This window comes from Perognathus longimembris, chromosome 28, assembly GCF_023159225.1.
Source record: "Perognathus longimembris pacificus isolate PPM17 chromosome 28, ASM2315922v1, whole genome shotgun sequence".
Lineage (NCBI taxonomy): Eukaryota > Metazoa > Chordata > Mammalia > Rodentia > Heteromyidae > Perognathus > Perognathus longimembris.
In genome coordinates, this window is record NC_063188.1 from 1,572,688 (window position 1) to 1,600,249 (window position 27,562).

The window sequence follows — 27,562 nt, forward strand, 5'->3', positions numbered from 1 at the left end:
ATTGCAGCTCCTTTCCTGATTGGCTGGGGTCCCGCCTGGTGCCTCACAGCTAGCAGGTGCTAGACAAACACTCCAGTCTAGGAGGGGGATACCCCCTCAGGCTGGTCAGTTTCTGGAATCCACCTTAAGGATAGCTGGAGCAATGGAAATGCCTAGAAAGGATGGGGATGTGGTCAGATCCTGGGCCTGGGCCTGGTCACCTGGGACCTTTTCCACCCCTGGACCTGAGGGTAAGGAGAACTCTCTTCTAAGGGAAGACACAGCAACAAAGAAGGACAGGCACTCGGAGAAGGCACAGAGAAGCAGAGCCTAGGTGGTAGAAGAGGTGGGCTCCCCTGCCTCTGCTTTCTTTCCAATCCTCAGTGCCGGCCCAGAATCAGTGGCACACAGAGCCATATTGCAGTTTTTCTTTAATGGAAAATCAGCTGACCTCAGAAGCAGCCCTTCAAGCTGGGTGTGGCCGTTCACACCCCCAGCACAGCAGGGATCAGGAGGAGAGGAAGCAAGACCTGGCCATCTTAGGAAGAGGGTTGGGGTCAATAAAAACTTGTGCCCAGGATTCTGGTGATATGCTGGACCCCCTCTGGAAGTATAGAAAGCTTACCGTTCCCTCTGGTGACGGCTGAGCATGGCCACCTCCCTGGGTACTATATGGAAGGATCAGGGTCTCCAATTTTCAGCCCCTTCTGGGACTGCAGACCACACCCCGGAAGAGTGGCCAGGGAGACAGCTGCCCGGGCTTGTTTGGGCCGGAGATGTAAACCAGAGCCAGCCCAGGGCAGATGGTGTGTGTGTGTGTGTGTGTGTGTGTGTGTGTGTGTGTGTGTGTGTGTGTGTGTGTGTAAAACAGAGAGTCAGAGAGATAGAGACCAGTCCAGGGGCTGATACAAGAGCAACATGGCAGGGATGGGCAGGTGGTAAACTTGTTGAACTAGAAGCTTCAGCAGCCAAGGGAAACAAGCAGGGTCCAGCAGAGTCAGAGAAGGAACATGTGTGAGGATGAAGTGATGGTCATGGTGGAGTCCACTGTCTCCAACGGTACTAACTCCTTCTGCCCTGCAGACCCATGGACCATCTCTTCCTAAAGCTGGTGCCTCAGGATGAACAAGAAGAAAGCTTCATGGGGTGCCTCTGAGTGGCCCCCATGGGTGAGTGATGCATATCTGAATCTCAGGGGAGCATGTGATGGGGACCAGGTCTTGTGTCCACCTGCATGCTTGGGAGCCAGGAAGAGGCTGTGATGGGGAGCTAGTTGTGGTCAGGGACCAAGAGGGGCTTTTCTTCCTTGCTTTGCCTTCTTCTCTGGGACACCTGATTGTGTTCCCCAGAGACACCCCCCCCCCACTATGGCCACCATAGTGGCCACTATTGCCTCTACTTCTTATAGTTGCCAAACTGGATAGCTAGGCGGTCAGTGACGCAGCGGAAGGTGGCTGGCTGCACCTCCCAGTAGGGCACAGGGTTGTTGAAGAGGCTGATGCCATTGTAGTAGGCTCGCTTGACTCCGAAGCCTACAGGGCAGAAATCGTTGACGCCCACCTTGGTGATATTGTTGGAGTGCAGATAGACCACCTGGGGACAGAGGGATATAGTCAGGCTTGCAATTGGGGCCCAGTTGTCTCAAACCACCTTCCTAGTCTGTCCCAACCTGGGCTGATACTGTGCTTTGCGGGAAAAATGGAGGGCATACACAGGAGGCACCAGGGCCTACCTCCATGCTAGGCCTCACTGCTGCTTCCTGGGCATCATTTCATTCATTGGAGGATAGCCATACCACCCTTTGAAGGCCAGTTCAGGATTCTCCTTATGGTTTGGGGAGGAGGGAAACCGAAGTGTTGGTATGTTGGTAGGTCTTGGCCATAATTTGTGCACTGGTATATGACCAGGGACCAGGTTAGGAGGTGCAGGTATGGTGCATGGTGAGTGAAGGCTTCCCTGGGGATGTCATGGGGACTGTTTGGTGGAGTGAGGCTATTGGAAGTAGTCATTGATCGTGACTGACATCTATGTAGGAAGAAAGTGCCTTGGCTCACAGATGGTGCCTGATCCCTCTTCTGCATCCCCTGAGCTCCAGGCCTGCTCCCAGAAGAGCATGCTCTCATTATGAAAACCCATGGGTCATAAGAAGAAAGAAAAGGCTTTCATTCAAGGTGTTCTCATTTTTTACCCAGTCCTCAGGGTCACTCATAGCAGCACCTCCCCCTACTTCCTGAAGCAGCTCTCGAAACTGACAGCAAGAGGTCGCTGGCCACTAGAGGGCGTGCTCAACCTGGCATGGGCCTTGCTGCTGGAGGAGCTGTACTGCCCAGCAGGGAGGGGTGTCTGGTGAGGATGGCAGTGTTCCTACTATTGTGAATGGGACCAAAGAAGAGACTTAGGCCCAGAGCAAGATAGAGCAAGACCAAATTCATCCACACATCTCGAAGCCAAGGCAGAGATGGAGACCCCTGTGAGAATACCATAGATGGAAGATGACATGTCTTTGCAAACACTGACACATACAAAGAGAGTGAGCACTGCTCCTTCCAACATGACAGGAGGTCCAGAGATCAGAAGTGACTGGCCACTTGCATGCTGGTCTATGCGTTACTCTATGTCTCCACTCACCTGGAGAAGCTTGAGGTCTGGAAGTCCAGCAGGGACCCTGGATAGCTTGTTATTGTCTAGGTGCAGCTCCCTTAGGGTGGGCAGGAAACTTAGGCTCCCATTTTCTATCATCCGGATCTGGTTGTGGCCCAGGCCCAGTCTGCAGTTGGGTAAATAAGAGATACTCAGAGGCTAAAGGAGAGGACTGCGGGATGGGTGCTAGGAGGACTCCTACCCTGTCCTATGCCCTGCCCCTCTGGCTGATGGAGACCCAGCGCTCCCTTGGGCTGTTCCCACCTGTACAGCTTGGAGTAGCGGAGCAGGTCTTCTAGCTCAATAGCTTGAATTTTGTTGTGGTCCAGATGGAGTTCATTCAGGGTCTCAGGGAGATCTGCCCAGAAGAGAGTACTCAGAGGTGAATGCATGTACAGGGGACAAGGAGGGGAGGCAGGGTCCCTCTGTCTGCCTCACGTGAGGGGAACCCTGCTGAGTCTTGCTTCAAATAGATGGGGCAGGTTCCATCATTGTGTTTCTGGGGGTGAGGCAGGGCAGGAAAGCAGGACCACCTACCTTTGGGGATGCCAGTGAGCTTAGCCTCGGAGATGCGCAGGTAGTTAAGCTTCAGACCATCAAAGGCTCCAGGTTCAAAACCACTGTTCTCCAGGGGATTCCCACCCATTTCTAAGAGAGAGGCCATTAACATTGGAGCCAGTCAGAGCCACCCTGCACTCTGCCGGGGTCTGTCAGTTTCTGGCTTTGGGCCCTGGCTTGCTTGATGGGTGCTACAGATTGCCGACTCCCCCCACCCCCCCCCACCTCCTGAAAGCAGTTCCACAAAATGACTCGTTACATCGCCAACCCCAGCTATTCAACATTGCTAGCCTCAGAAGCCCTGGCCCTGGTTTTTGCCTCTGGGGACAGAAAAGCAAGAGGAAATTGAGAAGAGCCACAGATGAAGATGAAGCTGTCCAGAAGCCATTCAATCCCTGTAGCTGGACCTGGCAGTCTACTGTCTGAGCTCTTTTTCCCTTGCCGTGCTGCACACTCCCTTTAAATTGCAGGTGGGGGAATATCCAGAAACACACTGGACTTCTAAGCCTGCTCTTGAGACTCTTGAACAGATCCTTTAAAGCTACCTTCCAGGGTGCCTTTCCCATATGCTGAAACAAACACCTGGAGCATTGTGTGGGGTGCACTGGGGTCCTCGGTGGCTGCTGGGGACCCTGCATTCTTGGCTGGCAGAGGTTTCTTCTCCCTGCCTCCGTTGTGCCTGATGCTGGAATAAGGACTGCGGTGGGCTAGGACTGCACTCACCAATGCAGTTCATGTTCCGGAGCCCGCTGAACACGCCTTTGGGCACTTTGCGGATGCGGTTGTCATGTATGCGCAGTTCCACCAGGGAGCTGGGCAGATTGGGAGGGATCTCCACCAGGTGGTTCTTGGAGATGTAGAGTTTCTGCAGCTTACGGAGGGGATTGAAGGCCTTTTCATGGATCTTGGAGATCTTGTTGTTCACCAGGACAAGGGCCTGAAGCAGGACAGGTGACAGGCGTGAATGTGTCACCTCCCCAGCTGGCTCACCCTTCTCTCCCTTCCTCCTCTGCCTCCTGAGCTCCTTGGTGATGGCAACTGGGAGATGTTTCAGCCCAGCACAGCCTCAGGGTCAGTGTGTGCTTGGAGGCAGAGTGCAGAAGAAGAAGCCAGCAACCAGGTCAAGCTCCAAGTCCTAACTATGTCACTACAGCCCAACCAAGCTCATCCCTCCTTGCACTCAGTTTCCCCACTTGTTCATTGGTTACCATGAAATCTGCCCTTTGTGTGTTGCTAGGAGGAACCAATCAGATAAAAGGTTCTCAGCCAAACAAGGAGCTTAAGTGTGCAGCCAGAGCTCTCTCAGGACTGCATAGGACCGTGGGGCTCTGGGCCCTCTCCTGCCCCACACATATGTGCGCACATACCTGTCTGGACCCAAACCCCAAACTACAGACGTCCCAATTTCTCCCAGCTCCTCAGTTAGGGTGAGGAGGGAAGGAAGGCTTACATAGAGGTGCTGGAGGCCTTTGAAATCATCTTTTCGGAGCTCCGAGATGTCATTGTTCTGCAGGTCCAACAGCGTGGTGTCAGGTGAGATTTCCTTGGGTACAGTCTTCAGCCCTAGAAGCCAGTACCACAACGTTAACCTGGGGCCATCCAGTCTGGTGTGGAGGGATGGAGACACCAGACACACAGGGCACAGGAATAGACACACACACACACACACACACACACACACACACACACATATTATTGGCACAAACATAGGGACTATGCTGCTAATAGGAATACGCTGTACAGGCCCTGTTTGTGGCCAAACACATGGGCACTTACACACACACGATACTAATCCATTTTCCCTGCCCCCGCCCCCCAGGAAGATGAGCCTGTGTCTCCTTTAGTTGGTTATCTTAGGATGGCCCTGAGCCTTGTAGTCCATTCCCACCCCAGCTTCCCAGGGACTGACCCAAGTCAGAACACTGAACAACCCGCAGGTGACAGTGGCAGCCAAAAGGACACATGGTGGTGAAGGTGGGTGTGACGGAGTCCGGGTCAGGAACACCCGAGGTCGTATCGGCACCTGAAGCCTCATCATTCATCATGAGCAGCCCATCATCCAGGGTGAAGTCCCAGAAGCCCTTTTGCTCAAACGGCAGAGCCTGGCTGAGGGCCAGCAGAGACACGAGGAGCCACAGTGGCCGCATGGTGGTTGTGCCTGGGAGCCAAAGGGGAAGAGGGGTCATCAGTTAGCAAGAGCACCCCAGTCTCTCCACCATCAATGGCTGCTGGTGGTGTGTGCATGTGCACACTTGGATATATGTGGGTTGGTACCATGTCCCATATTCCTCGCCCAGGGACACTGCGAGCAGGGTGTGAGGTAGCAGAGGGAGGAGGTACGGGCAATAGGCAGGACTTGGTTTACCTAGGCAATGAATGATCTCCCCAATTAGCACAGGCTGTGCACCCCCCCTCCCTGCCACTGAGTTAACCTGAGCCTGTTTCACGGTGGGTGGGTGGGGTCAGTGAGGCCAAGTGGAGCGGGTAGAGGGGAAATCCAGCCATTAGCCCCTTCAGGCCACCCAGTTTATCCCTCCAGTTCCAGGCTCAGGGTAATCGCGTTGCAATTAGTTTAATTAGGTGGCCATGAGTCATTTCCTTCCCTGGCTGAGCCCCTCCGCCAGGTCCTCATTTTTTTGGGAAGGTCCAGAGGTGAAGGCATAGAAGGCCTGCTCGACAAAGAGGGGCATCCTATGAGGTTGCCCACGATGTTCCCGGGGCCAGCAGCAAACTGCGGTCCCTCCCTTTGTTCCCCAGGACCGCAGCTCACACAGCTCTTGGCTCCAGATCTGCCCCTGACCTTCCTTTAGGCCCGTGACCCTGGCATCCTGGAGAAACTCCCAAGGAGAATAGGCTGCCGCCAGGGAGGCAGGACAGGGTCAGGCTTGTCTGGAGGCTCCCCCAAGGCTGAGGCAGCTGGGGAGGGATGGGGAGACGCGGCTCTGCCTGAGCCTGCCCCTGGCACCCACATCTGCCTGCTTCTTCCTTCTCCAGAAGACACTGTCCAGGCGTTAGTCTTCACAAAAGCCTAGAACATATCAGGCAGGGCCAGAGCTTGTACCTTCCCTACCGTTCTCACTCCCTGGCAAAGTTTCAGGTTCTTGTTCTGGCCTCATTCTCTCTATTTGTTAAATGCACAAAGCCATGTCAGCCTGGCTGACATGTCCCCTCACGCGTGGATGTCTGGGGTTGCCTGTGTGCATCTGTGGGCATGGAACCCAGCTGGACACCATGGACCTACTCAGAGACTCAAAGTAGTCCCAGTCCAAAGAAGCCTTCATTTGTGCCCCATCTTGGTAGGCAGACTTTGGGGGTCTCCATATGAGCTAGGTAAGCCCCCAGACTCTTAGTGTTGAAGGCAAAGGTACAGAAGGTTTAGGGAGTGGCCTTCCTGGGAAGACACAGTGGACAAGAAGACTGTTGCTTTCAAGTCCTTGACACCTGCAGGCAGCAAGCCACCTTGGTTGAATCTGGACACAAGCACTGTACCACCAGTTTCTGTCCATCCTGCAAGAAAACTGGCCTGTGACGTTGCCTGTGCACTGCAGGGAATATCCACAGAGATATGTCCCCTGCAGTGGCTCACGGGGTCTGAACTGGCTGCCACCCATACCCTGGATGGAAGAGCATGTGTGCAGATCAGAGTGGCACACAGTTGCATCCAAGAAGTAGCTTCCTTGAGCTAGAAGATCATATAACAAAGTGAGGGCCAGAGCCCAAGGCTTAGGTCAGTTTCCCTGTCACAGGCTCCTACAGGCCTGCTGTGGACTCCTGAGGTCAGAGAAAGCCCCCTAGTGAGGAGTGCAGCACCTCTCCTTCAGTGCTTTGAAAGGACCCGTGTGATGCTCCACATCGGAGGGTCAACCAAGCCCAAGTAGCCCAGCAGGACCAAGAGGACCCCACCAGAAGTCTTGGCCTCAGAGTGGATAGAAAGACCTGTGTTCGCCTACCTAAGTGGTGTCTTCCCTCTTCTTCTCCTTGGTTTACAGCCTCAGGGCAGGGCCAGGTTGGGCAAGGCCTCCTGTGTCTGCTTCTACAGGCAAGGACCCGTGTCCAGGTGCAAGTGTGCACCCAAGGACTGGGAAGAGAAGCAGGAGCAGTGGGAGAGCAGGAAGAGGAGCTCAAAGGTCGCAGACCAGATGGAATGGGAGCAAGGCAGGCGCTGTCTCCACTGTTGCCCTTGCTGCAGCTGCAGCTCAAGCAGCTACCTCACAAGAGGATGAGTCAGGATTGGAACAGCTGCCCAACTTCCCGCCTCCTGGGTGGGGCCTGGGAGCCACAGTCTACCTAGACAGCTGAGGATGGGATAGGGATGCAATATAGAGGGGCCAGTGCAGTGGGAAAGGTAGGGGCCCAGGAACATCTATCTCCCCATAGCCAACCTGACGCCTCCAGGTCTGTGGGCTGAGGTCTCTACAGGACACTTCTGTCCCCAGCAAGGAATCTCCTTAGAGGCCCCACACAGCTTTCCAGACATGTGAGAGATGAAGCTCCTCCACAAGCACTTCCAGAAAAGTGGACAGCCTGCTTGGGCAAACACTCCCTGTTCCAGTGGAGAGGGCATACAGGCCCTGGACCTCCAGGTGGGTTCATGGAACAGTTTTGGGACAATGGGGTTCCTACAGGAAGTTCACTAGTCAGAGCAGCCTTTCCTGATGTCCTAGTAAGTAAGGGGCTCCCAAGGGGCTGAGAGAGGGGCACAGAGAGAAGTCCAGCACTCTGACTGTTGGTTCCAATGTGGGCTCATGCTGAGGGGTGGGAGACTGAGGGCTGAGAGGCCCATTTACCAGGACCCCGTGATGGAAGCAGGACCAAGTTTGGCGGGTGTTCCAGAACTCATGACTGAACTGCTGGGGGGTGAAGTAAGCTTCTTGGCACAGCCCTCTCTTCCCCTCAGAGACACAAAGCCTACAAGATGTGGCAAAGCATCTCACATAGCTGGGACCACAGAAGGAATGTTTTTCAGACACTGGCACTATTGGTAGCCCCAGTTCGTACATGAGAAAACTGAGGGTTAGAGAGAAGAACTTATTTCTCCTAAGTCACCCTAAGTCACCCGGCTCACTCAGCTACCCTTGTGTTGTAGGGAGCACTGGCTAGTGGGAGTCTCTGAGCTCACAGTGGGTAATGCAGACATCCCAGGGGATGAATGTCCAATGGCTTCTGATTGTAAAAATCAGGGTGTTGGAGATCATCCTTGGTCTCCTCACATGGGAAGCAGGAGTCTCCCATGGGCAAGTCCCTCCCATACCTGCCTCCTCACCACCAATGGGGTCCCTGGGCCTCAGTTTCCCTTAATTGGCCATGGAGGTTCCCTTAAGCTCCATCAAAGTCAGCTAAGTCTGCTGGATGCCACCCCCTCAAGGCCAAGGAAAGAAGTGGTCATCATGGGGAGCCTCAGCTTGGAGACCGCAGATGTTAGGAAGGGAAGAGGCTGGGCTTCCTGGAGCCTTTGCCACCACCTCAAAAGGGCCCTCCTTGTCTGCCCCTGTGAAAGCCGGCGCAGTGCTCAGTGCAGGATTGCTCCAAGTCACAGCTAAACAAGACACGCTGGCAGCCTCTGAGAACACGGACGGGCTCTGCCAGGCATTCAGGCGAGGCCAAGGGCAGCAGGAGCAAGACTGGAGGTCTGGCAGGCCTTAGAAGCTTGCCTGCAGATGTGTGGCTAGCAGCTGCCAATGAGTAGACACTGGGCTCAGACTGTGCAGCTCAAGCGTAGGCGTCTCTGATCAATGTACCACCTTCTGCACAGCCCTGTTGAGCCTCTAGAACTTTGTGACTGGGAAAGAGTGACAGGGACAGTCTACGTGTCCATCTTCCTTCCTCTCTGAACACCAGAGCCCTGTGATTGCAGCTTCAAGCAAGAGGCTGACATCTGGCCTGGTGTCTGGGACCCTCTCCTCCTCCCCTAGGCTCCACTCTGCTTGAGTGTCCACCAGAGCAATGCAATGTGCATTCCCCCGGGGCCTGCCAAAGGCTAAGTGTGTGTGTGCATGCATGCACGGCCACACAAATGTGCATATGGAGGTGGGGATTGAAGGAGTGACACAGAGCCCCTTCTCCTCTCTCTCTCTGGGCCACACACTGAACCCAGTGCCATTGTCCCACGTGGCAGTTATGGGACAGATCCCCAAGCGTGATTGCCAGGGCACCTCCTTCCTTTCAGGGTCCTTGCAATGCTGCGATGTGTGGAGAGTTGGGTCCTGTTCTCAGTCAGTCTTGGGAGATGGGCCACACTTGAATGTAGGTGTTAAAAGGTTTCAAGTGGCTGGCAGAAGGGAGGTGTCAAGGTGGCTAGGTGAATCAAGGGAAAGCCTTCTATCACTTGCTCTACGGTACCAAGAAACTTCTGGAAAGGAGTCACACAGAAGATGAATCTTGTTGGCTGCAGGTTTTAGGCTTTCTGGTCTCTCTTCACCCGAGCAAGAACTCTCTCCCCTCTTGCTGGTCACTGAAGAAATCTAGGGTCCTACTTGCCATGTGTTAGATTCTTTGGAGAAGAGGGAAGATATTAACATCTCCCAATGGCAGGACAGGGGAATCGACACCTTTCTTTACCTAGCCACTCTCCCCTTGTTGACCATAACAAGGAAGCTATGCTGTTAACACTTTCTGGAGGGATAAATTACACTCAGAATGTGTGCCCCAAACTTTTGCCCAAGGCCACAAAGGTAGGAAATGGTACAGCAGGAATTCTACCTAACCACCCACCTGCCTGTGTCAAGTCTCACTGCCACAGATGGAGATCAGCCACGCAACTAGGCTCCAAGACCAGAAAGCCTCTTTTCTTCCTAGGTATGGGGCTTCCTTCAGCCTTTCCCCAGAACCACATTTCTCCTGTTCTCTCCCAGGGGCTCTGGCTGAGATGGGATCTAGCCCTCTTATCCAGCCAGGCAGGCTAGGACCCTGTACAGCTTTAGGCCTCCCAAGGACTGTGGGGGCTCCTTGTAGTGCATCCCTTAAAGCTCATGGAAGGCCACATTTGAGGCTGTTCTGACTCAGAGCAAGAAGGGATGGGGAAAGAAAGCAAACGAGAAAAGGCTGAGATTGCACCTAGAGTCACAGAAATAGCCAAGGAGGCTGTCAGTTCCAAATGGCAGGCAAAACAATTCCTGCTTCCCAGAGGAAGTGGCCCAGCAAGCCCTAGCCTTTCCCTGAGAATCTTAGGAAGCTAGTTATTTCAGGAAGACTGGAGAAGGGTCTAAACATGGAGCAGGTCTGAGCCACGCTTCCCTCTTCCATGGTGCTCACTTACTCCACTGCTTACTCCCTGAAGTTTCTATAGGTGGCAACTTATAATGGGGCTGCTGACCTCCCCTGGCTCAGTGTCGGAGGCCAAGGAGGGAGGGGGACCCTGGTGTGTGGTGGGGGAGGTGAGGAGGGGAAACGCAGGCTCCGGTGAACGGGGCTGGGCCACAGAAGAGCCTGCAGGGCCCCAGGCTGCTCTGTGTACCGAGGGGCTGGGCCCAGTCTGCGCCCTTTAGCCCATGCCTGGGGGGGGGGGGCAGCTCTACCACCTTGTACCATTGGGTGGGAGTAAGGTTGCTGGGCTGCGGCCCCCTCCCCTCTGGGGTGTGAGTCTACGCGGCCAGGGAGAGCCTGATGCCAGCACTGCGGGGGCAGCGGCCGCCTGCAAGGTGGGGCGATGTGGACAAGGGAGTCGCCAAAGAGGAGGAGCAGGACCAGGGCAGAATGTGGGGGGGGGGGAGGCTTTGTAATAATCAGTGGAATTGTTAGAAGGTGTGCAGCAGGTGCAGCAGATGCCCTATGGAGAATCCCATGGGAGAGAGAACACATGATTCCTGGGACAGACTTATCTTACATTGTCTCCATGGGGTGGGTAGGCCCAGAAAGCCAGAAGATGGGTGGAATCCCATCTCCATCACACTCCCACACAGGATTCCAAGAAACCAAAAGTCCTTAAGGAAGGCTCCAGAAGGGCAAACTGCAGAGTGTGGCCTCATCCCAAATCTCTCCTCCTGGGACTTGGTACTGTCACTGGATGAGAGACTCCTTGACCTTCTGAGTGACTTCCAGAGTGCATTCAGGAAGTGTCTCTGCTCGTCCTGCCTTTCCCATCAGTGAGTCCACGGCGTTGCACTGCTGGAGGGACTGGTAGGATGCTCAGGGCTGGCTTTCCTCCTCTCAGGACCCCTAGGACTAGCCTAGCCACTGCAGACTCCCCTGGCACAAAACGGGGCCTGGTGCCTGCTCTGGGTATAGTGCAGAAGCAAGGGCAGAGTTAATGCCTCCTGCAATTTGGGTCTCTGGACCAGTGTGCACATGGGCCACAAAGGCCAGCTGCCACACCCAGCTGGCCAACCAGCCACAGGAACCTTCTCTGCTCCCTGACTCAGAGCCTTGCTACCCACCCTAGTGGCTTAAAGGCAGCCCTGTGTCTTCCTGTCAGAATACATCCACAGGCCTGCCCTCAAAGGCTTAGCACTGGCCCTCAGCCGCCATAGACAGGCATGTTGTCCACAAAGGCACCCCTGCTCCCCAAACTTTCCCAGGCTGTGGGTGACACAGGTTCCTGGGACTCTGTATGGTACTTAAGGATCAATTTTTTTGCTTGTATCAATCTAAATTAGTCACTACAGGGCAGAGATCCAGCAGGGCAGGGAAGGACAAGGCCCAGAGGCAGGAGCCCCAAGGATAGGACCTGAAGTGCCTGGTGGGTAGTGAGGAGAGCAGGCTACTTGTGAAGACTGTTACAGAATAACATCCCCAGCGTCAATGAGATCTTCCCTGTTTACTTCACCTGTGGCACTACCCTACAGACCGAGGCCCTTCTGCTCTGGGTAAATGGGTACCTGACACCACCCATGGAGCAGCACGAGGGTGCTCTTATTCCCCCAAACTCCCTGGGCACTTGGTGGACACCCAGATGGCTCTGTTCTCTCTTGTTCCCTGTTCTGGGTCCCTTGGCAGGCCCCTCTAGGGCCCCAAGCCAGGGCTGTCTCCAAGAACATGGCACAGTACCCTGATTTCCTCTCCTCCCACTTGTCTGCTGCCCATTCTGACTCCTAATTCCACAGGGACAGGACTGAGACACCCAAGCAGCCCTACCTAGGACTCCTGTATCTGGGGCTCTGTGGAACCACACCTCACCCAGGAGAAAGCAGAGAAAGTTCTTGCCCTGTGGTAAGCAAGGGATATCTGGGCAGGGTGCCTGAGCTGTGCCTGGAAAACCAAGGCTCTCAGCCCATGCCAAGGAGTAGCCCAGGCGGTAGGGGACTGTCTGGGTGCTGAGCTCCGTGGGTGCCCCAGGGCCACCCTGACTGGGCCAGGCACAAATCCCTAGAGGGATGCTGGTAGCAAGTGGAAGGTGTCCTTGGGACTTGTGAAGAGAGAGGGCAGTTGATAGAGCCAGGTGGGTGGCAGGATGCCAACGCTGAGGCAAAGGCAAGAGGTGGATGGTTGGTAGTGAGAACCCCCCCCCCACCCCAGCCCAAACACACCCTGAGGCAGAGAGCAAGAGAGCTTGGTAGTTGAGCAGGGTCAGAGGGGAGAGGAAAGGAAAGGGTGATAAGGCACCTGGAACAGGGTGGGAGAAGACATAGATATGGGATAAGGACCAACGGGGCCACAGGGTGGCGGTGAAGGGGCATGGACCAGGAGCCTCTGGTGGTGCCCAGGGGCTGGAAAGGTAGTAAGGGGCAGCAGAGCCATGGACACTGGGTAGAGCAGGAGCACAGATCAGGGCAGCAGAGGCGGGAGGGTTGGGAACGGGACAGAAGACTCAGGAGTGGGACAGTGAGGGCGACTGAGGCCACTGCAGGGAAGGTGGGCATGTGTGAGGCTGGGGGGGGGGGGTGGGGAGGCCTACCTGGGGTGTGGAGGCAGCCAGGTCAGGCTGCCTAGTTGGTAGGCTAAGATGTCAGGCTGTCCAAGGGTCTGTATCAGGCCTGCTTGACCGAGAGCAGCAGCTCACTCCTGGGCAGTTCGTGGAGAGAGGGAGACAGAGGCGGTGGGAGGGAGGCTAAAGGCTGGGCGGGCGGGCCGACAGGGAGGGGACGGCAGGGAGGGGGCGGGGAGGGAGGCAAAAGGGAGGGGGCTGGTAGAGTGGGGAGGGAGGGCGGGTAAGAGGGAGGGGGCAGGCTTTCCGTCCCCCCTGGCAGCTTCAAAGGGAGCAATTTTCTTGTAGCTGGCTGGGCTAGCTATACCCCTCCCCCTTGCACCCCTCACCCCGCCCCCCCAGGCAGATTTCAAGAGGACACACACACACACACACACACACACACACACACACACACACACACACACACACACACACACGAACCCTTGGCGTCTCTGGACAGGCACTGCCTCAGAGTCAAACTTTCCACTGCCCAGATGGGGACACTGAGGCGCTTGCTGGCACTCGCTAGGCAGAAGCAATTTAGAGGGCAGAAATGGCAGATGAGGGGGATATGGCCTCACATTACTAGGCAAGTGAGTGGCTCCCGAAATTCTGTCCTAATTCCACCCAGAACTTTCCTTCTGCCTGTCTGAAACAAGGAGGTGGTTTCTCTAGGATTAGAGAAGTCGCTGTTGTGGATTTCTGGAAGGGCTTGATCTAGGCTCCCATGCTCCCAGAACGCTCTCCTTCCGCTCCAGTCTTTCTTCCTTGAACAAGAGGCAACAGTCCTGTCTGGGTGACAGCAGGAAGGGAACCAGCTTGGGGCTGGCAGGAGGGAATGGTAGATTGCGTTGGGGGGGGGGAGGGAGGGGAAGGGGGAAGGCTCCCTGGCTTGCCTGCCCAGAGACTTTGGAGAAGCCTTACTGGGAAAGCTGATTCAGAGAAAAAGAAGCCAGACAGTCATTCCCCTTGCTCAATCCCAGCAGGCCCCCTAGGACATGATAACCACCCTGTGGGGTGAGGAGCATTTCCTCTGGTCACTTTCAGGGACTAAGTGGCTCAACTTGGCAAATCTCAGCTAGCCACTTCCTGAAGACCAGAGTGAGGCCACATCTGTAGCAAGACACCTATCTGTCCAGTGATGTCCCCTCTCCCTCCCCTGTGACACAGAGGTGAGGCCCCAGATGCAAGAAGTGACTCTGGGGAACAAGAGTAAGGAAGTGCAAACAAGAAAATTGCTTGAGGGAGGACAAGCTGTCAGGGGCAGGGTTGGAGGGAAGGGCACTGGACAGAAACGGGCGTGAGGGATGACAATCCCATCCCTTAGTCAGGGGCTGGAGTTGAACTTCCTAAACTTAGGAAAGGGGATCCCTAGAAAATGTTTACCTGGAGCCAGGATCAGTTCAGGGCCCAGCTGTCGTACCTGCCTGCAGAGAAGAGAGAAGAGGGACAAGAAGGGTACAGTTTGGGAACCCTGAGTTCACATATTTTTATGCTTGCAACAAGGAGATTGGACAGATGGACAGTAACCCATGCAGACCAGGGCTTTTGTCTGCTAGCTCCTTCTTCTGTCCTCCCCTCCCTCCCTCCCTCCCTCCCTCCCTCCCTTCCTTTGTCTTTACAGTGCTAGGATGGAGCATAGGGCCTCTTGTACTCTAGGCCAATGTGTTAGCACTGAGCTACTCCCCCACCTTCAGCTTTTACTTCTCACTGTATACATGCTCCAACATACCTGGTAGGTACAAGAGTAGTATCACCAATGCTATGAAGCTTCAAGGAGTCCCAGCTACCCGAACTCTGGCCCCCTGTCTAATCTCTGCCCCACTCCTGCACTGGATTTGGATCCTGATATCTACTCACTCATGCTAAATGTATCAGCAGAGATTAAGGCAGAAGCAGCAAAGGCTGAAAAGGGTCAAAAGCACATATTGAACATTCTGCTTAGTGCAAAAGGTCACACTGATGTCTGGTCTTGTTCATTTGAAATACCTAGCATGACCCATCTATAGAGACAGCAGATTGGAGGGGGATGTAGGAGTGATAGCTGAAGGTATGGATCCCCCCCCCTTCTACCTCACACTTGAGCTGTTGAACAGATCCTAGGCCTCCATGCCCTGAGGACACTGGTCGGGGTACAGTGGGATCCCAGGAGGGAACTGTCAAGGTCTGCTCTGGGGACTCATAGGACTGGACTCTGAATGCCATGAGAAGACAGTGGTTCTCTTGTTTCTGGCCTCCCTAGAGCCACACACAGCACCAGAGGCTCAGGAAGACTTCCTGAGAGTGGCATGAACAGACCAATAGGCAAGAGGAAAATTGCTCTGAGGGAGGTTGGGGAGCAGCAGCATGAAGACATCCTGCAGGTAAGTGGTAGTCAGCCCTTCTCCAGCACAGATCTTGTCCTCACGTCTCGGTCTTGTGAATTACTAGAGGGGTCTTGGAGTGGTGATGGGGTCTTGGACTGGTGATGTAGCAAGACCTGCCATGGGGGACAGGGAGAAGGGGAGCCCACTATTCACCTTGTAGGTCTTCCTTGAAGTTGGGGATACATCTGGGACAGTATTTGTATAAATATGGTTTTTGTGCCTGGAAGATTCTTGTGTCTGTGGTTTGTAGTCTGAAATAAGCTCTAACTGCATGCCCAGCCCAGGGCCAACTGAGTCACTCGGCCTGGCCCTCTAATTTGGGGATCACTCCCAGAGCACTAAAGCAGCACCTCAGTCCCCGGGCCTGCTCTTTTTTCTTCCCAGTTCCTCTGTGTTTCTCAGGCCCCAGATCTCTAAAGTACAAGGATAACTTGGACCCTGGCTGAAGCATGGCTGGCCACAAGCTCTCCTTGCAGCCAGCAGAGTGGGAGCAGGCAGCCTGCTGCCCTCTGTCCTCCTGCAGCTGGGAGGAGGTGGGGAGTGTGTGGGGGTAAGGCAGGAAGGAAGAGCAGGAATTTCCTGAGGCCCCTGGGATTCCTGAGGAGGAGTCAAATGCACAGCTGTCTAAGTGCTCCAGGGAGTAGTGACAGACTGAGTGCAGAGCCCAGCCCACGTGTGACTCTACACCATCACAAGACAGGCGCCCAAAGCCCTAGCTTACATACATCCCCAGCGGGATAGGGATGAGGCCATGCCTCACGTGCCTTTGAGCCTGGGAAAGCCCCTTCTCTTGAGAAGTCTCATTCCTTGGACGCATGGAGTGGGCAGCCAGCTCTGCTGCTGGGATAGTGGTTCTGCGTGGGCCAGGCCAGGCTACATCCTGACCTCGTACTCTAAGGAGCCTCTCCCAGCCCTCATCAGACAGTCCAAGGAATGGCCCTTGACAGGTGCTGAAGGAGGGCAGGGCATAGGGCATGCAGAAAAGCCCATGCTTGAGGGAAAGAGCAAAGGGAAAAAGAGAGAGAAGGAGGGAGGGGGCCAAAGAAGAAGGGGGCTGAGAGGAAGGTGCCTCCCCCTGAGCAGGAGACTCTCAGCCAGCCTCTACCCCCCTTGGCCTGTGTCTGAAGGAGCCGGCATCAGCTGAAGCACATCCCCCTCACAGCTGGCTTGCAGCTGTTTATGCCTTGGCTAACTTTATAGCTAGAAGGGGAGGCCCGGGAAAGAAATATGGGCACTCAGAGGGCAGGCCTCTGGTCCCGTTTGGGCATGAGACATTGGCCTTTACTGCAAGTCCCTGGAGGGCAGGGCTGGGAGACTGGCAGGTGCTGTGTGTGTAGAAAACCCTCCACAGGAGTGGCAGCTGCTGAGAAAGCGGCGCCCTGGAGCTCCAGCCCAGGTACCTGCTGTCCTTCCAGTGTGAAAGGAAAGAGCAATGCTGGTCTTCCTACTAGAGAAGCACAGGAGAGACCTGGGAAGCAGTGAAGAGGTCCTGGGAGGGCGTGAAACTGTCCCTGGGGAGGACCTATGCTGTTGGACCATAAGCAAGGACATGCCTGAAGAAGCAAGAACGTGACCTAAGGAGTGGGGGTGGAGTGGGGTGGGGTGGGCGGGAGAGCTTCCAGAAGAGGCATCGACAGGAACACATCACAGGTATATCAGGGGCACTTGAGCAAGCCAACCTGCTTAGAGTTGCTCCGTAAATTCACAGCCTTCCTAGGGCTTCCCTGTCCCCTGCAGCCTGTTAATGCCCACACTCTCAGCAGCTAAGCAAGGACAGGTGAGGAGCAGACCCACAGACCCAAAAGGAAGCCCACCCCCCAACTACGGCAGCCCTTGTGGTGTAAAGTGGCATAAAATGGATGCTCCTAGGGGCCTTCTGGGTGCAGGGAGTGGGGCAGTTAGGGACACAGATTGTGTCAACTTGCTCAAGAGGTAGCATCCGAGGTGGTACTAATAATCCAAGCCTCCACTGTCTTGAAGCTTCCAAGTGCTGATGGCAGAGGCGTGGTTGGTGAAAGTTGGCACTGTGCATGCCAGGAGCTTTTTTTGACCTTCCCCTGAGGACATAATCACATAGCATCTCCCCTCTCCAGGCCACCAGGGCTGTAATTTCAGGGCCCAAAGGGGGCTCCTTGAAGGCCCAGCCTCTGTCTAGCTATCTTTAGAGTCATGGCCTGAGGAGTGGCCAGAGGAGGAAAAGTGGATATGGCTATACTGTGACCCCTATGGATGATCTGCAACGTAGAGGAGCTAGAGGAAGGCTATGGAGCCCCTGGGACAGTGTCCTCTCCCCAGTGTAAGGAAGGACCCCAAGTGTGCTGATTGGCTCTGCCTGCAGCCTATAGAACTGGGAGACTTTAAGTGGGGCCAAGAAAGGGGCTAGCCAGGGGCTTTCCTATGGTCAGACTCCAACCTGAAGCCAAAGTTGGCCCAGGTGCCTGGCACAGGCCAGCACCTGGCCTGAGGACTGTACAACTCAGTGTCTCCGGGTTGTCCCCATGTGGTCACTTTCGTGACAGTGGCTATGGGGGCTAGGACAGCACCTTAAACACTCCTTCCAGAACCAGCTTCTGGAGGAGGAGTCTTGAGAAAGGCTTGCCCACCATTGGGGTGGGAGGCTTGGGGGAGGATATAGACAAGCTAGGCAGGGAGGCTGGTAGATTGGAGACGAATTTGGAGGCAGATGGGACTTGGTCCTGGAGGAGTGGAGCAGACTCGCAAGCTCCCACTGATGAGGTCCCTGGGAAGAAACCCAGGGCCAGTCACAACAAGTACATGGCTCTTCATCCCCATTTTCCACTTAAGCTTATGGGCTTTATATGTGACCCTCTGTGTCCTCACTGTCTCCGCTGTCCTTACCCTCAGTCCTACACCTTTATCTCTGTGCCCCAATCTCGATCCAGGGCCTAATGAGTGTTTGCCTTCTTGTCTAACCACTTAGTAGCACTGTGTCTCCTCACAGGATTAGCGCCTTAGAGTGTCTAATTGGGCTACATATACTACTGTCCCTTTACACAGAGCCAGCACCTGCCCAAAGAGGATGCTGTGTGCGGGTATGAGGAAGTGGTAGACACTGGGAGTGTGGAAGCAGACCGTAGGCAGCTTGGTCCTGCCACCAAGCTCTTCTGTTTTGATTTTGCTCCCCAGGCTTGGCTGTGGTTGGGGGTGTCCATATGGTGCCAGTCCAAACTGTAGCCCTTCCCATCATCATATCACTGAAACTCCTGGAGGCCAGATGTTGCACCCACCCCCAGTGCTCAGTTCTGGCTCTTTTGGGGCACTGAAAAAGGGTCAGAGCTACAGGGATTTGTCCCTACCTCAACCATGCCCATGTGCTGGGCAGCTCTACTTAATTAATGGTGGCCTAGAGCCATAAAGGCCTGGTCCCTTCATCCTAACTAAGGACCAGACTAATTTCTGACTGGTCATGGGGCTAGCTTCTCCCACGTCCAGGCGGTGGACTCAGGTACCTCCGAAAATTCCCAAAGCTATTTTCCTTCTTCAGAGAAGAAGAAGTGAAATGAACCCAGTAATCACCTATGGAATGCCTGCCCTCTTTCCCCTTCTATCTTCACATGAGGACCATCTCTCTTCTCCTTCCTCCCAGGTCTAGGAAGGGTCTAGGACTGGGAGCCTCTTTGTCTCATCTACACAGCAGAGGTAAGAATGGGGAGAAAAGAATGTGGGAGCTGCCCAGCCTCCCAGGCCTGAACTTAGACTGTAAAATGGGTGGGGGCTGGAGGACCAAGAGGCCAGAGCAGGAAGGCTGGGGTGGCCAGGCTGGGGAGGGTGGGTTCTCAAAGCTGAGAAACCAGGGCCAGTGCCTCCAGGGCTAATGACCTCTGACCCAGCCCAAACAGGAAGTGCCATATCTGTGGGCCCAGACCCGGGAGGAGAAGGAATGCAGGGATGAATCCAAAGCAAACACTCCACCAGCTTAGCTTCCCAGGCCTCTCCCCACACCCCTCCAACTCGAGCCCTTTTTCTGCTGAGACTGTGGGGATGGGGGGAGTTGGGAGGAGGATTCAGCTGAAGAATGGGACCAAGACAAGATGGAGTTCCCAGGCTCAGAGCCCAGCTGGAATTGGGGGTAGTTCAAGGTTTCCGTGGCCATCTTTGGGTCCTTCCTCCTTCCATATTCATGGAAGCAGCAGGGCTGCCCCACTCCTATTGCAACCCTGCATGCCTGTTACTTGGTACCACGGCACTGTGAGCTGAGGAGGCTGACTCAGGAACCCTGACCTTTTCCCTGTGGTCCCCTCACAGGCAGAGCAACTGCTGAGGCCAGGCCTGGCTTTGCCCAAAGACACTCAGTTCCTAATCATTGTTGACTGGTTGCTACTACCATTCCTGTGGCACCAGGTTGCATAGCTCACAACCTGGTTCCACAGTGAGTGAGTCCTTGTCATTGAGCAAGTTCATTCACCTGCTTACACCTTAGCCTCCCATCTGTGAGCTGTGAGTGAGGCTCTAGGGACCTAGAAAGCTGCTCAGAGGTGGGTGTACACTATGGAGGGACCAGGATGAGGAGCCTGGAACGTACAATGAGGTGGAAAGCAAAGATGCTCCCTCAGAGGTGCTACCGTGTGGCAGTCAGTAGCTGATGTAGCGTGAGGTCAAAAGGCAGGTGTTGCCTCCATAACTACCTTGTACCAGAAAGGAAAATCTACCTTTGTGGGTCTAGGCACTTCCTGCATGACAAAGCTCAGCTGCAGATGGTTCCTGAAGCAAAGGAGGATCCTAGTGAGGGTAGAATGTAGGGAGGGTGTCCAAGAAGCTACGGGAATCTGGTAAAGCAGTGTCTAAGGTGGGGCCCCAGAAACTCATGGACAAGGAGATCCAATGCATATGCTAAATCCAGTAGAGAAGTAAAGGGGGGGGGCAACACCAGATTGCAGGAGATGCATTTAATTCAGTCAATGCCCTCTTCATCCCTTGCCCTCTGTTGGGTTATTTGCTAAGTGAAAGAGCCTCCATCCGTTATAGAAAGTGGGCATAGCCAAAGCAATGGGAGCTTCTAAATCTTTAGGCAGTGGTGCAAAGATCAAGTGCAGCTTGGTCTGGGGTGCTGCCCTCGAATGAGCAGTGTGCATGTCTGAGAAGGCGGGAAGGGTAGGGCTAGGAGTCTTCTTCTCCCTGTTGGGGCTGGATGATCACACTGTGGTAGGCTCGGATGCAGGAGAAGGCAGTGGGTGGGATGCGGCGCCGGTCAATGAGGTTGTTCTCCAGGTGTGTGGCAATAAGTTTGGAGTCCTGGGTCACACGTGTGTCACAAATGGAATTCAGAGGCACATGTCTGTAAGAAAATTGAAGGGCCCAGAAAAGAGAGGCAAACATCATGCAAAAACAGAGCCCCACAGTGAGAGGAATAGTAAGATGGAGGCACAAAGATCAGAAATTGGGAAGAGGATCAGGTGGAATCCTGGCCCACTCTCAACTGAGCACTGAGCACTAGGTCCCCTGCCGCAGTTCTTGCTGCTCAGGACCAGAGCCCTGCTTTCCCTTTGCCTATGCCCTGGGCAGACTAATCTGTCCAAAGTCCTCTCTCCTGGCTGTGTCGTCTTGCCAGCTGTTCACACAGCACACTCCCTCATCATGACAACCACGACGGATGGATGCATGGGCTAGGGCAAGGGACAATGATCTTTGCATGCCCCCTCTACCCTCTCTCAGACTTCTGTGGCCTGTGGGTGAGGATTCTGCTCTAGCTAGCTCCTGGCTGAGCTTGGACACAGGTGCAGATAGGTGGCCCTACCTGATATTATTGTTGCTCAGGCGCAGCACCTGCAGACTCTTAAGCTCCAGGATGCCCCGTGGGATGGCCTGCAGCTGGTTGTGATCCAGCAGCAGCTCTGCCAGGGAGGACTGCAGGCCCAAGAAGGACACTCTATGGATACCATCACTGCGCAGCCTGTTGTGGGACAGGTGTAGGAACTCCAGGCCTGGCTTCATGTGTGCAAATACATAGCCAGGGATGCGTTCGATTTGGTTGTGATGCAGAATCAGGTGTCTCAGGCCTCGTGGCAGGAAGGAAGGCACATGCACCAGCAGGTTATGAGATAGGTCAAGAGTCTTCAGCTTCCTAGGGGCTGGGGATATGGCCTAGTGGCAAGAGTGCCTGCCTCGTATACATGAGGCCCTGGGTTCGATTCCCCAGCACCACATATACAGAAAATGGCCAGAAGTGGCGCTGCGGCTCAAGTGGCAGAGTGCTAGCCTTGAGCAAAAAGAAGCCAGGGACAGTATTCAGGCCCTGAGTCCAAGCCCCAGGACTGGCCAAAAAAAAAAAAGAGTCTTCAGCTTCCTGTGGGGCGAAGGACACATGGGTGAAGGGAGCTGGTGGCTTGAGAGCGCCACTGCTAACTTCAGTGGAGCTCTAGAGGTTGGAACTGTGAATTGGGGTGATGGGCCCGTCTCTGCATCACCCTAAATAGCAAGGACTCATAGGACTCCTGAATCAGGCTATCCCCTGAGTGACTTCTGGTCTCCCTGTGGCCTGGACTTGGGGGACCAGATGAAGTCTTCCTTGCTGTCTTTGGGGCTAGCTACAATAGGCCTCAGTATAGAGGTAGCAGACCGTTCTTTCACTTCTTCCTCTCCCTCTGTTCCTTATCATAGGGCCTCCTGGACTGTTGGGCTTGACATCTGACACAGGGAGGTACCTAAAATCTGTCGTCTCCCTGCCTGTCCAAAGTCTCCGAACCCTCTCCTGTAACTCTCTCAATCTCCCCTTTCATTGCTGGATCACAGGCCCTAGAGAATGCTAGGCATGTGCCCCACTATTGGGCTATGCCTGCTCAGCCCTCTCATTCCCCTTCTCCTCTCCCAGCCTCAGGCAGCCTTCTCAGCAGCCATTCAGGAATCAGACAGGGAGAGATGCCTGGACTCTCAGAGAGAGCCCTTCGTGTCTGTACGCTGCAGAGGGACAGGGCAGGGCAGATGAGGAAGTCCAGGTCACCACCTTCACTTCTCACCAAGCTACCATGAGTAGGTCCATGGTGGCTCCTAAAGGCTCTGACTCCAGCAGGGAGCAAGTCCTGGACTCTGCTGGTCTGCACGAGCAGAGGGCGGCAATGCTTCTAGAATGTATCAGAGCAGGGAAAGTGGCTTCTTTCAGTGATTTCCTCCCACCCCTCCCCAGCTCCAGCAGGGAATCAGCCATTTGGGCAGCTCTGCCTCCTGCCCATGTGGCTGCAGCTCCTCCCCTTCCATCATCAGAGAGGAGACAAGGCAAGCAGGCCTGGAGTCAGGAGAGGCAGGGGCTGAGCTGCCGGGGCTTGACTGGCCGCCAGCCCCCTGCCCAGGCCCCGCAGTGGCGGCGGCCGCTGGAGTGGAACGTGGCTGGGTGGCCCCTCCCAGGCTGCTGTCTGCTTTCCTTTGCCCCTTGCAAGAGGGGAGGCGGAGGATAAAGGAATAATTAAACCCAAACGTCCTGGTAACTTTTTCCTGGAACAAGAGAATGCAGGGCGGGACGCTCCAGTCCAGGGAATGCAGGGTGGGACTGTCTGTGGACCCCTGCCTCCCCTCTCCACTCCAGCCCCACCCTGTCTTGGTGGTCAACAGACCCTCCTCAGCCTCTGACCTGGCACTCAGCCTCCCTTTGACCTTCCACACTGCTCCCAAAACATGGTCCTGGTTCCTTAGATGTAGCTTCTTTTCACTGTGTACACTCTGTAAGTGCCAACACCCCTACCTAGCTATCTAAACTAGAATGAGGAATCATCCTAGACCTTTCTAGCAGTGGGGTTAACAATGGCTCCTATAGGCATGTCTACATATAGAGAGCAAGGGACGATGTGGGGCAGGAATCCCTTTGCTAGGCCAAGATGCTGAACTGGAAGATCATCATCTTTGTGAGAGCTACGTAAGGCCTCTGCCATAACAAGAAAAGTGGTGAGATCCAAGACTGGCCGATCAATACGGGGATTTCACAAAGTTGTACACACGAGGCCAAGACCTAAAGTATTCTCCTGAAACTAAGGGGCCCTTGCTGGTGTGAGGTAGCTTTGAACTTCAGGAAGTTCCCTCTAGTAGCTGGGGTCACGGACTACATGGCAACCCACCAAAATGAACTTTCATCCTAATCCCCAGGCCCTTTGAATGTAACCTTATTTGACAAAAAACAAAAAGGATCTTTGCAGTGGAGATGAGGTCATCCTGGATTGCCTGGATGGGCCTTAAAGTCAGACAGGTACACATATAACAGACAGAAGAGAAGAGAGAGAAGATGGACAGTCACGGGGGATGAGGCCATGTGCAGACAGACGCAGACACTGGCATGAAGCAGCCACAAACCAAATATGTGAGTTAGTTAGCTTTCTCATTGCAATGACACAAGGCCTGATATAAACAGTTTAAATGGAGGAAAGATTTCTTTAGCTTGTGGTGTCAGAGGTTTCAGTGATTGTGTATCAGAGCAGCTCACATCTTGGGGGAGAGGAAACAGAGCAAAAAGAATAAAGGAAGGGGCCAGGGCAAGATATAGCCCCCAACCACATCCACTGACATACTTTTTCCAACTTAGACCCTACTTTGTACTTCGCACCACCTCCTAATGATGCCATCATAGTTTGAATCCATGTAGGCTTCCCTGACCAGATCAGAGCCCTCAGGATCCAATCATTTGAAAGTCTACCAGCTACCAACTAAGCCCCCAATGAGTATGGCCGTGGTGGCCATTTCACACGCCAAGCAAAACACCAGGGAACAAATTTTGGGACCTCTGGAAGATGGAAGAGGAAAGGGAAGATTCTGTTGCAGAGCCTTCAGAGAGAGCACATGCCCCCAAGGCAGACTGCATTTTTCTGGCCTCCAAAACTGGGAGAAAATCCTCTTCTATGGTTTGAAGCCACTCAGTTTGCAGTGCTTAGTGACTGCAGCCCCTGGACAGCGCATGATTCTTTGTCCTACTTGCCCCCTTCTACGTCCCTTCCTGCCCCATAGCCTCATAACTGGCTCCAGGTCAGAGCAGCTTTGTATGCCACCACTTCCTTCCAGTCTTGTATACTTCTTGGGTTCTCAGAGGGCAAGGACAGGCATGGGCATGGGTGTGCAAGGGAACAATAGGCCTTCCTCCGGTGCCCAGTCTTTCACGCTCTTCATGGTGCCACACCACCCTCTTTCTCACTTGTCTGACTCTGGGTTTTGGGGGGGGGGGTTCCTCCCTCTCTGGCCTCCATATACCTGACCCAGGTAGACACTCACGGGAGATCAATCCAAGCACGGGGTGCTATCCGGTCCTCCTGGAGCTGGTTGTTGCTGAGTACAAGTGCATTGAGGTTGTGGCTGCCACTCAGCACATGCTCAGTCACCTCCTTGATGAGGTTGGTGCCCAGGTGCAGCTCCTAGGGCCAAGGGTCAGCATGAGGGTCCACCTGCCACTTTTTCTCAGCCAAGCCAAAACCTGGCTCTGGCTGTCCCTCTTTTCTCCAGCCCTGTCTGGGAGTCATACATCTTCATCTATGTGATATTCAGACTCATGGCCATCTGCGCAAAGAATTCTGGGAGCACCTGCCCAATATGCTATGGCTCCTCAGAGACCTTTAAGACCCATCCCTAGAGAGCACCACCAAGTGGGGTGGACTTTCAGGGGACTGTGTGACCCCAAGAAGATATTGGCTTTACTCTGGGACACCTAGTGGACCCAGAGTCCAGGGGGCCCAAGTCTGGGCTTTGAGAAGGTTAGCTCAGGCAGTGTCTCATTCGCACTGAATTCTTGTGACTTCCATTATAAAAATCTCCTCATGGATAGGTAACCCTGGGAATTTAACTATAATGGCATCATCCTTGCTCCCATCCCAAGGTCTCCCAGCTTACCTGTAGGGATGCTGGTAAGCCGGGTGGGATGGTCCTCAGCTGGTTCCGGTCCATCCTCAGGTAGAGCAGACTATGGAGGGGCTGGAAGGCTAGTGGGGAGATGTTCCCATCATGCAAATGGTTCCCTTCCACTTCCAGCGTCAACAGTTGGCTGAGCCCTGTAGGCCAGAGAGGGGGTCAGTGAGTGGAGCAACCATGATACCCCCTCATCTGCACCCCTACTTGGCCTCCCAACTTCCCAAGCCCAGCCCCTTTTCCTGCACCCTGGAAGCTGCTGCGTTGCAGACTTTGCAAGAGGTTGTCATTGAGTTTGAGCTCCTGCAGGGAGGCAGGCAAGGTGGGTACTACAGACAGCAAGTTTCCATCCAGGTTCAGCCGCTTCAGCCGTATCAGGTTCTGAGAGGAGAGAAGAGCTGGCTAGGGGTTGGCATGCTGCTGGTCAGGATGGAGGCCTTCTTGGACATGGCTTTGGGCCTATCCTAGCCAAGGGGCACTTCTATTTGGCTATATTGTGGCTTCCTAGTTCCCATTGGAGCCAGGCCTGTTGGGGCTGTCCTGTTCTCTCATATTGATGTAGCAATAGATCCTGTACCTCAAATCATAGGAACTATTGTGTTAGATGCTTCCTGCAGTGCCTTCTTCAGGCCTGACCCCCAGCATCTCCACTGTGCAGACCAATGCAGAACAATAAGCACCAGACTAATAAACATCTGAGACCTACTAGCCCCCCCCCCCCCGACCTAGGCCCCTGGAGACTACGTAGATAAACTGTGGCATACCTTGAAGGCATGGGGGTGCAGGCCTGGAGTGTCCAGTCTGTTCTTGCTCAGGTCCAGCCACTCCAAGTTGGGAAGCCCCAGGAATGTGTGAGCTGGGATCTTGATAATTTCATTATCTGTACACAGAGAGGCAGCCATGTCCTATGCTCCACAACCCCGTGCCCTCTGCTACTCTGGATCTCCCCTCCCCTTATAGAGAAGACAAGACTTTTGATTGTCTCAGGTGAGGGCATCTTCTCTCTACTCACCAAAACCCATGAGGAGGATGGGCTATGCCCTGTGCAGTGACACAACCACAGTGGCTGCGGATTGCCTAGAAAGGGAGCCAGTGGAAGAGCACAGGCACACAGCCTCTCCACCCTTGCTGTAGGGATAACTGCTAAAAGAGGGGCCACCCACCTGCTAGGTAGAATGTGGTCAGGCCAGGGTCAGTCAAGGCAGGAACATGCTTCATTCTGACACTGCCACAGGCAATAGTTGTCTGGGCCAAGAGGCATGAGGCTGGCAAGGAGGGCATGGCTTGCCCCCTGTTGTGCAGGTCTGTGACCCTAGGTGCATGACCTTGCCTGCTTCCTAGCCCCTTTGGCTCATGGCCTGTGGTGTTTGAGCTGCTGCTTGTGCTGCCCCTGCTTCTGCTGTGGTCCTTCTGTTGGTTCAAGGCCCCTGGGGGAAGAGTAAGGCAGTTCTGGCTTGGTCACCAGCAAGGGCCCAATCAATGGGTAGAGGCTTGAAGCTGGTGGGGGGGGGTGACTGTAGCTAGGAGGGGACATAGCTTTGATGGGTTCTTCTGGCTTGGGCACAGATAATAGATCAGGGCTTGAACTGGGAACACTGGTGTGACTGATGGAGGATGGACAAAATCTTGGCCACCTTACAGTCAATGTGTGGCCTCATCACCTCTAGCAGGCACCATCTGGGGCTATGTAACCAGGCCAGTTCTCACCTTTGAGCAACCTTTCAGTGTTCGGGCCACTTTTCCAGCTTTCTTGACCGCCTGTCTTTCTGCTCCAACCCTGCACTGTAGCCAGTACCCTCTCTTGGGCTCCAGGGGCCCTGTTGGCCTGCAATGGCCTGAGCTTCTCAATCTGGGCTTTCCCTGCCCTAGCCCCCAGGGCAGAAGTGGACTGAGAGTGAGTCTGCTCCATGCTTTGCCCTTTGTTTTGACCCTGCTTCTGCCCTGAGAACACTGGGGGTGACCTCTTCCACAGCCATGGCCTGTTGGATGCCTTCCCGTCAGAGGTAGGCGGATCCTTGGTGGTGAGCTGAGCCTGCAGCCAGTGCAGCTTTGCATCCTGAGGTCTGTGTGGGTCACCACTCCTGGGAATGGGTTGTACCTGACCTGCAAAAGAGTCAGTGTGGACTAGGGTGGCTGGGACCCCCTCTCCCCCGCTCCATGGCTGAGGGGCCTCATTTCTTCCCACTGTACTCTCCCTTTCTACTCACACCACCTTTGCTCTCACTCCTCTTCTGAGGAGCACCAGAAACAGAGAAGGCGAGAGGGGGAGAAGAAGAGAGGGAAAAAGGGAGAGAGGGACTCAGGGAGGGAGAGAGAGTAAAAGAGAAGAGACGGAGAGCACAGAGCC

General features: G+C 54.5%; 2 protein-coding genes across 2 annotated transcripts; both read right to left on the bottom strand.

Annotated features, from left to right (window-relative positions):
• Positions 1-393: 393 nt before the first annotated feature.
• Bgn (biglycan) lies at positions 394-13,153 on the bottom strand. Its single transcript, XM_048336264.1, has 8 exons — positions 13,007-13,153; positions 5,087-5,335; positions 4,628-4,740; positions 3,901-4,114; positions 3,157-3,267; positions 2,884-2,977; positions 2,608-2,746; positions 394-1,572 (listed from the first exon to the last, which is right to left on the bottom strand). Exons 2-8 carry the CDS (start codon positions 5,322-5,324, stop codon positions 1,375-1,377), a joined length of 1,107 nt encoding a protein of 368 aa, XP_048192221.1. The 5' UTR covers positions 5,325-5,335; positions 13,007-13,153; the 3' UTR covers positions 394-1,374.
• A 7,349-nt stretch (positions 13,154-20,502) lies between these two features.
• Positions 20,503-26,496, bottom strand: LOC125344060 (extracellular matrix protein 2-like). Its single transcript, XM_048336661.1, has 7 exons — positions 26,379-26,496; positions 25,980-26,095; positions 25,464-25,596; positions 25,201-25,358; positions 24,589-24,728; positions 21,140-21,466; positions 20,503-20,680 (listed from the first exon to the last, which is right to left on the bottom strand). The coding sequence occupies exons 1-7, from the start codon at positions 26,494-26,496 to the stop codon at positions 20,503-20,505; spliced, it is 1,170 nt and encodes a 389-aa protein (XP_048192618.1).
• Between the last annotated feature and the right edge of the window lie 1,066 nt (positions 26,497-27,562).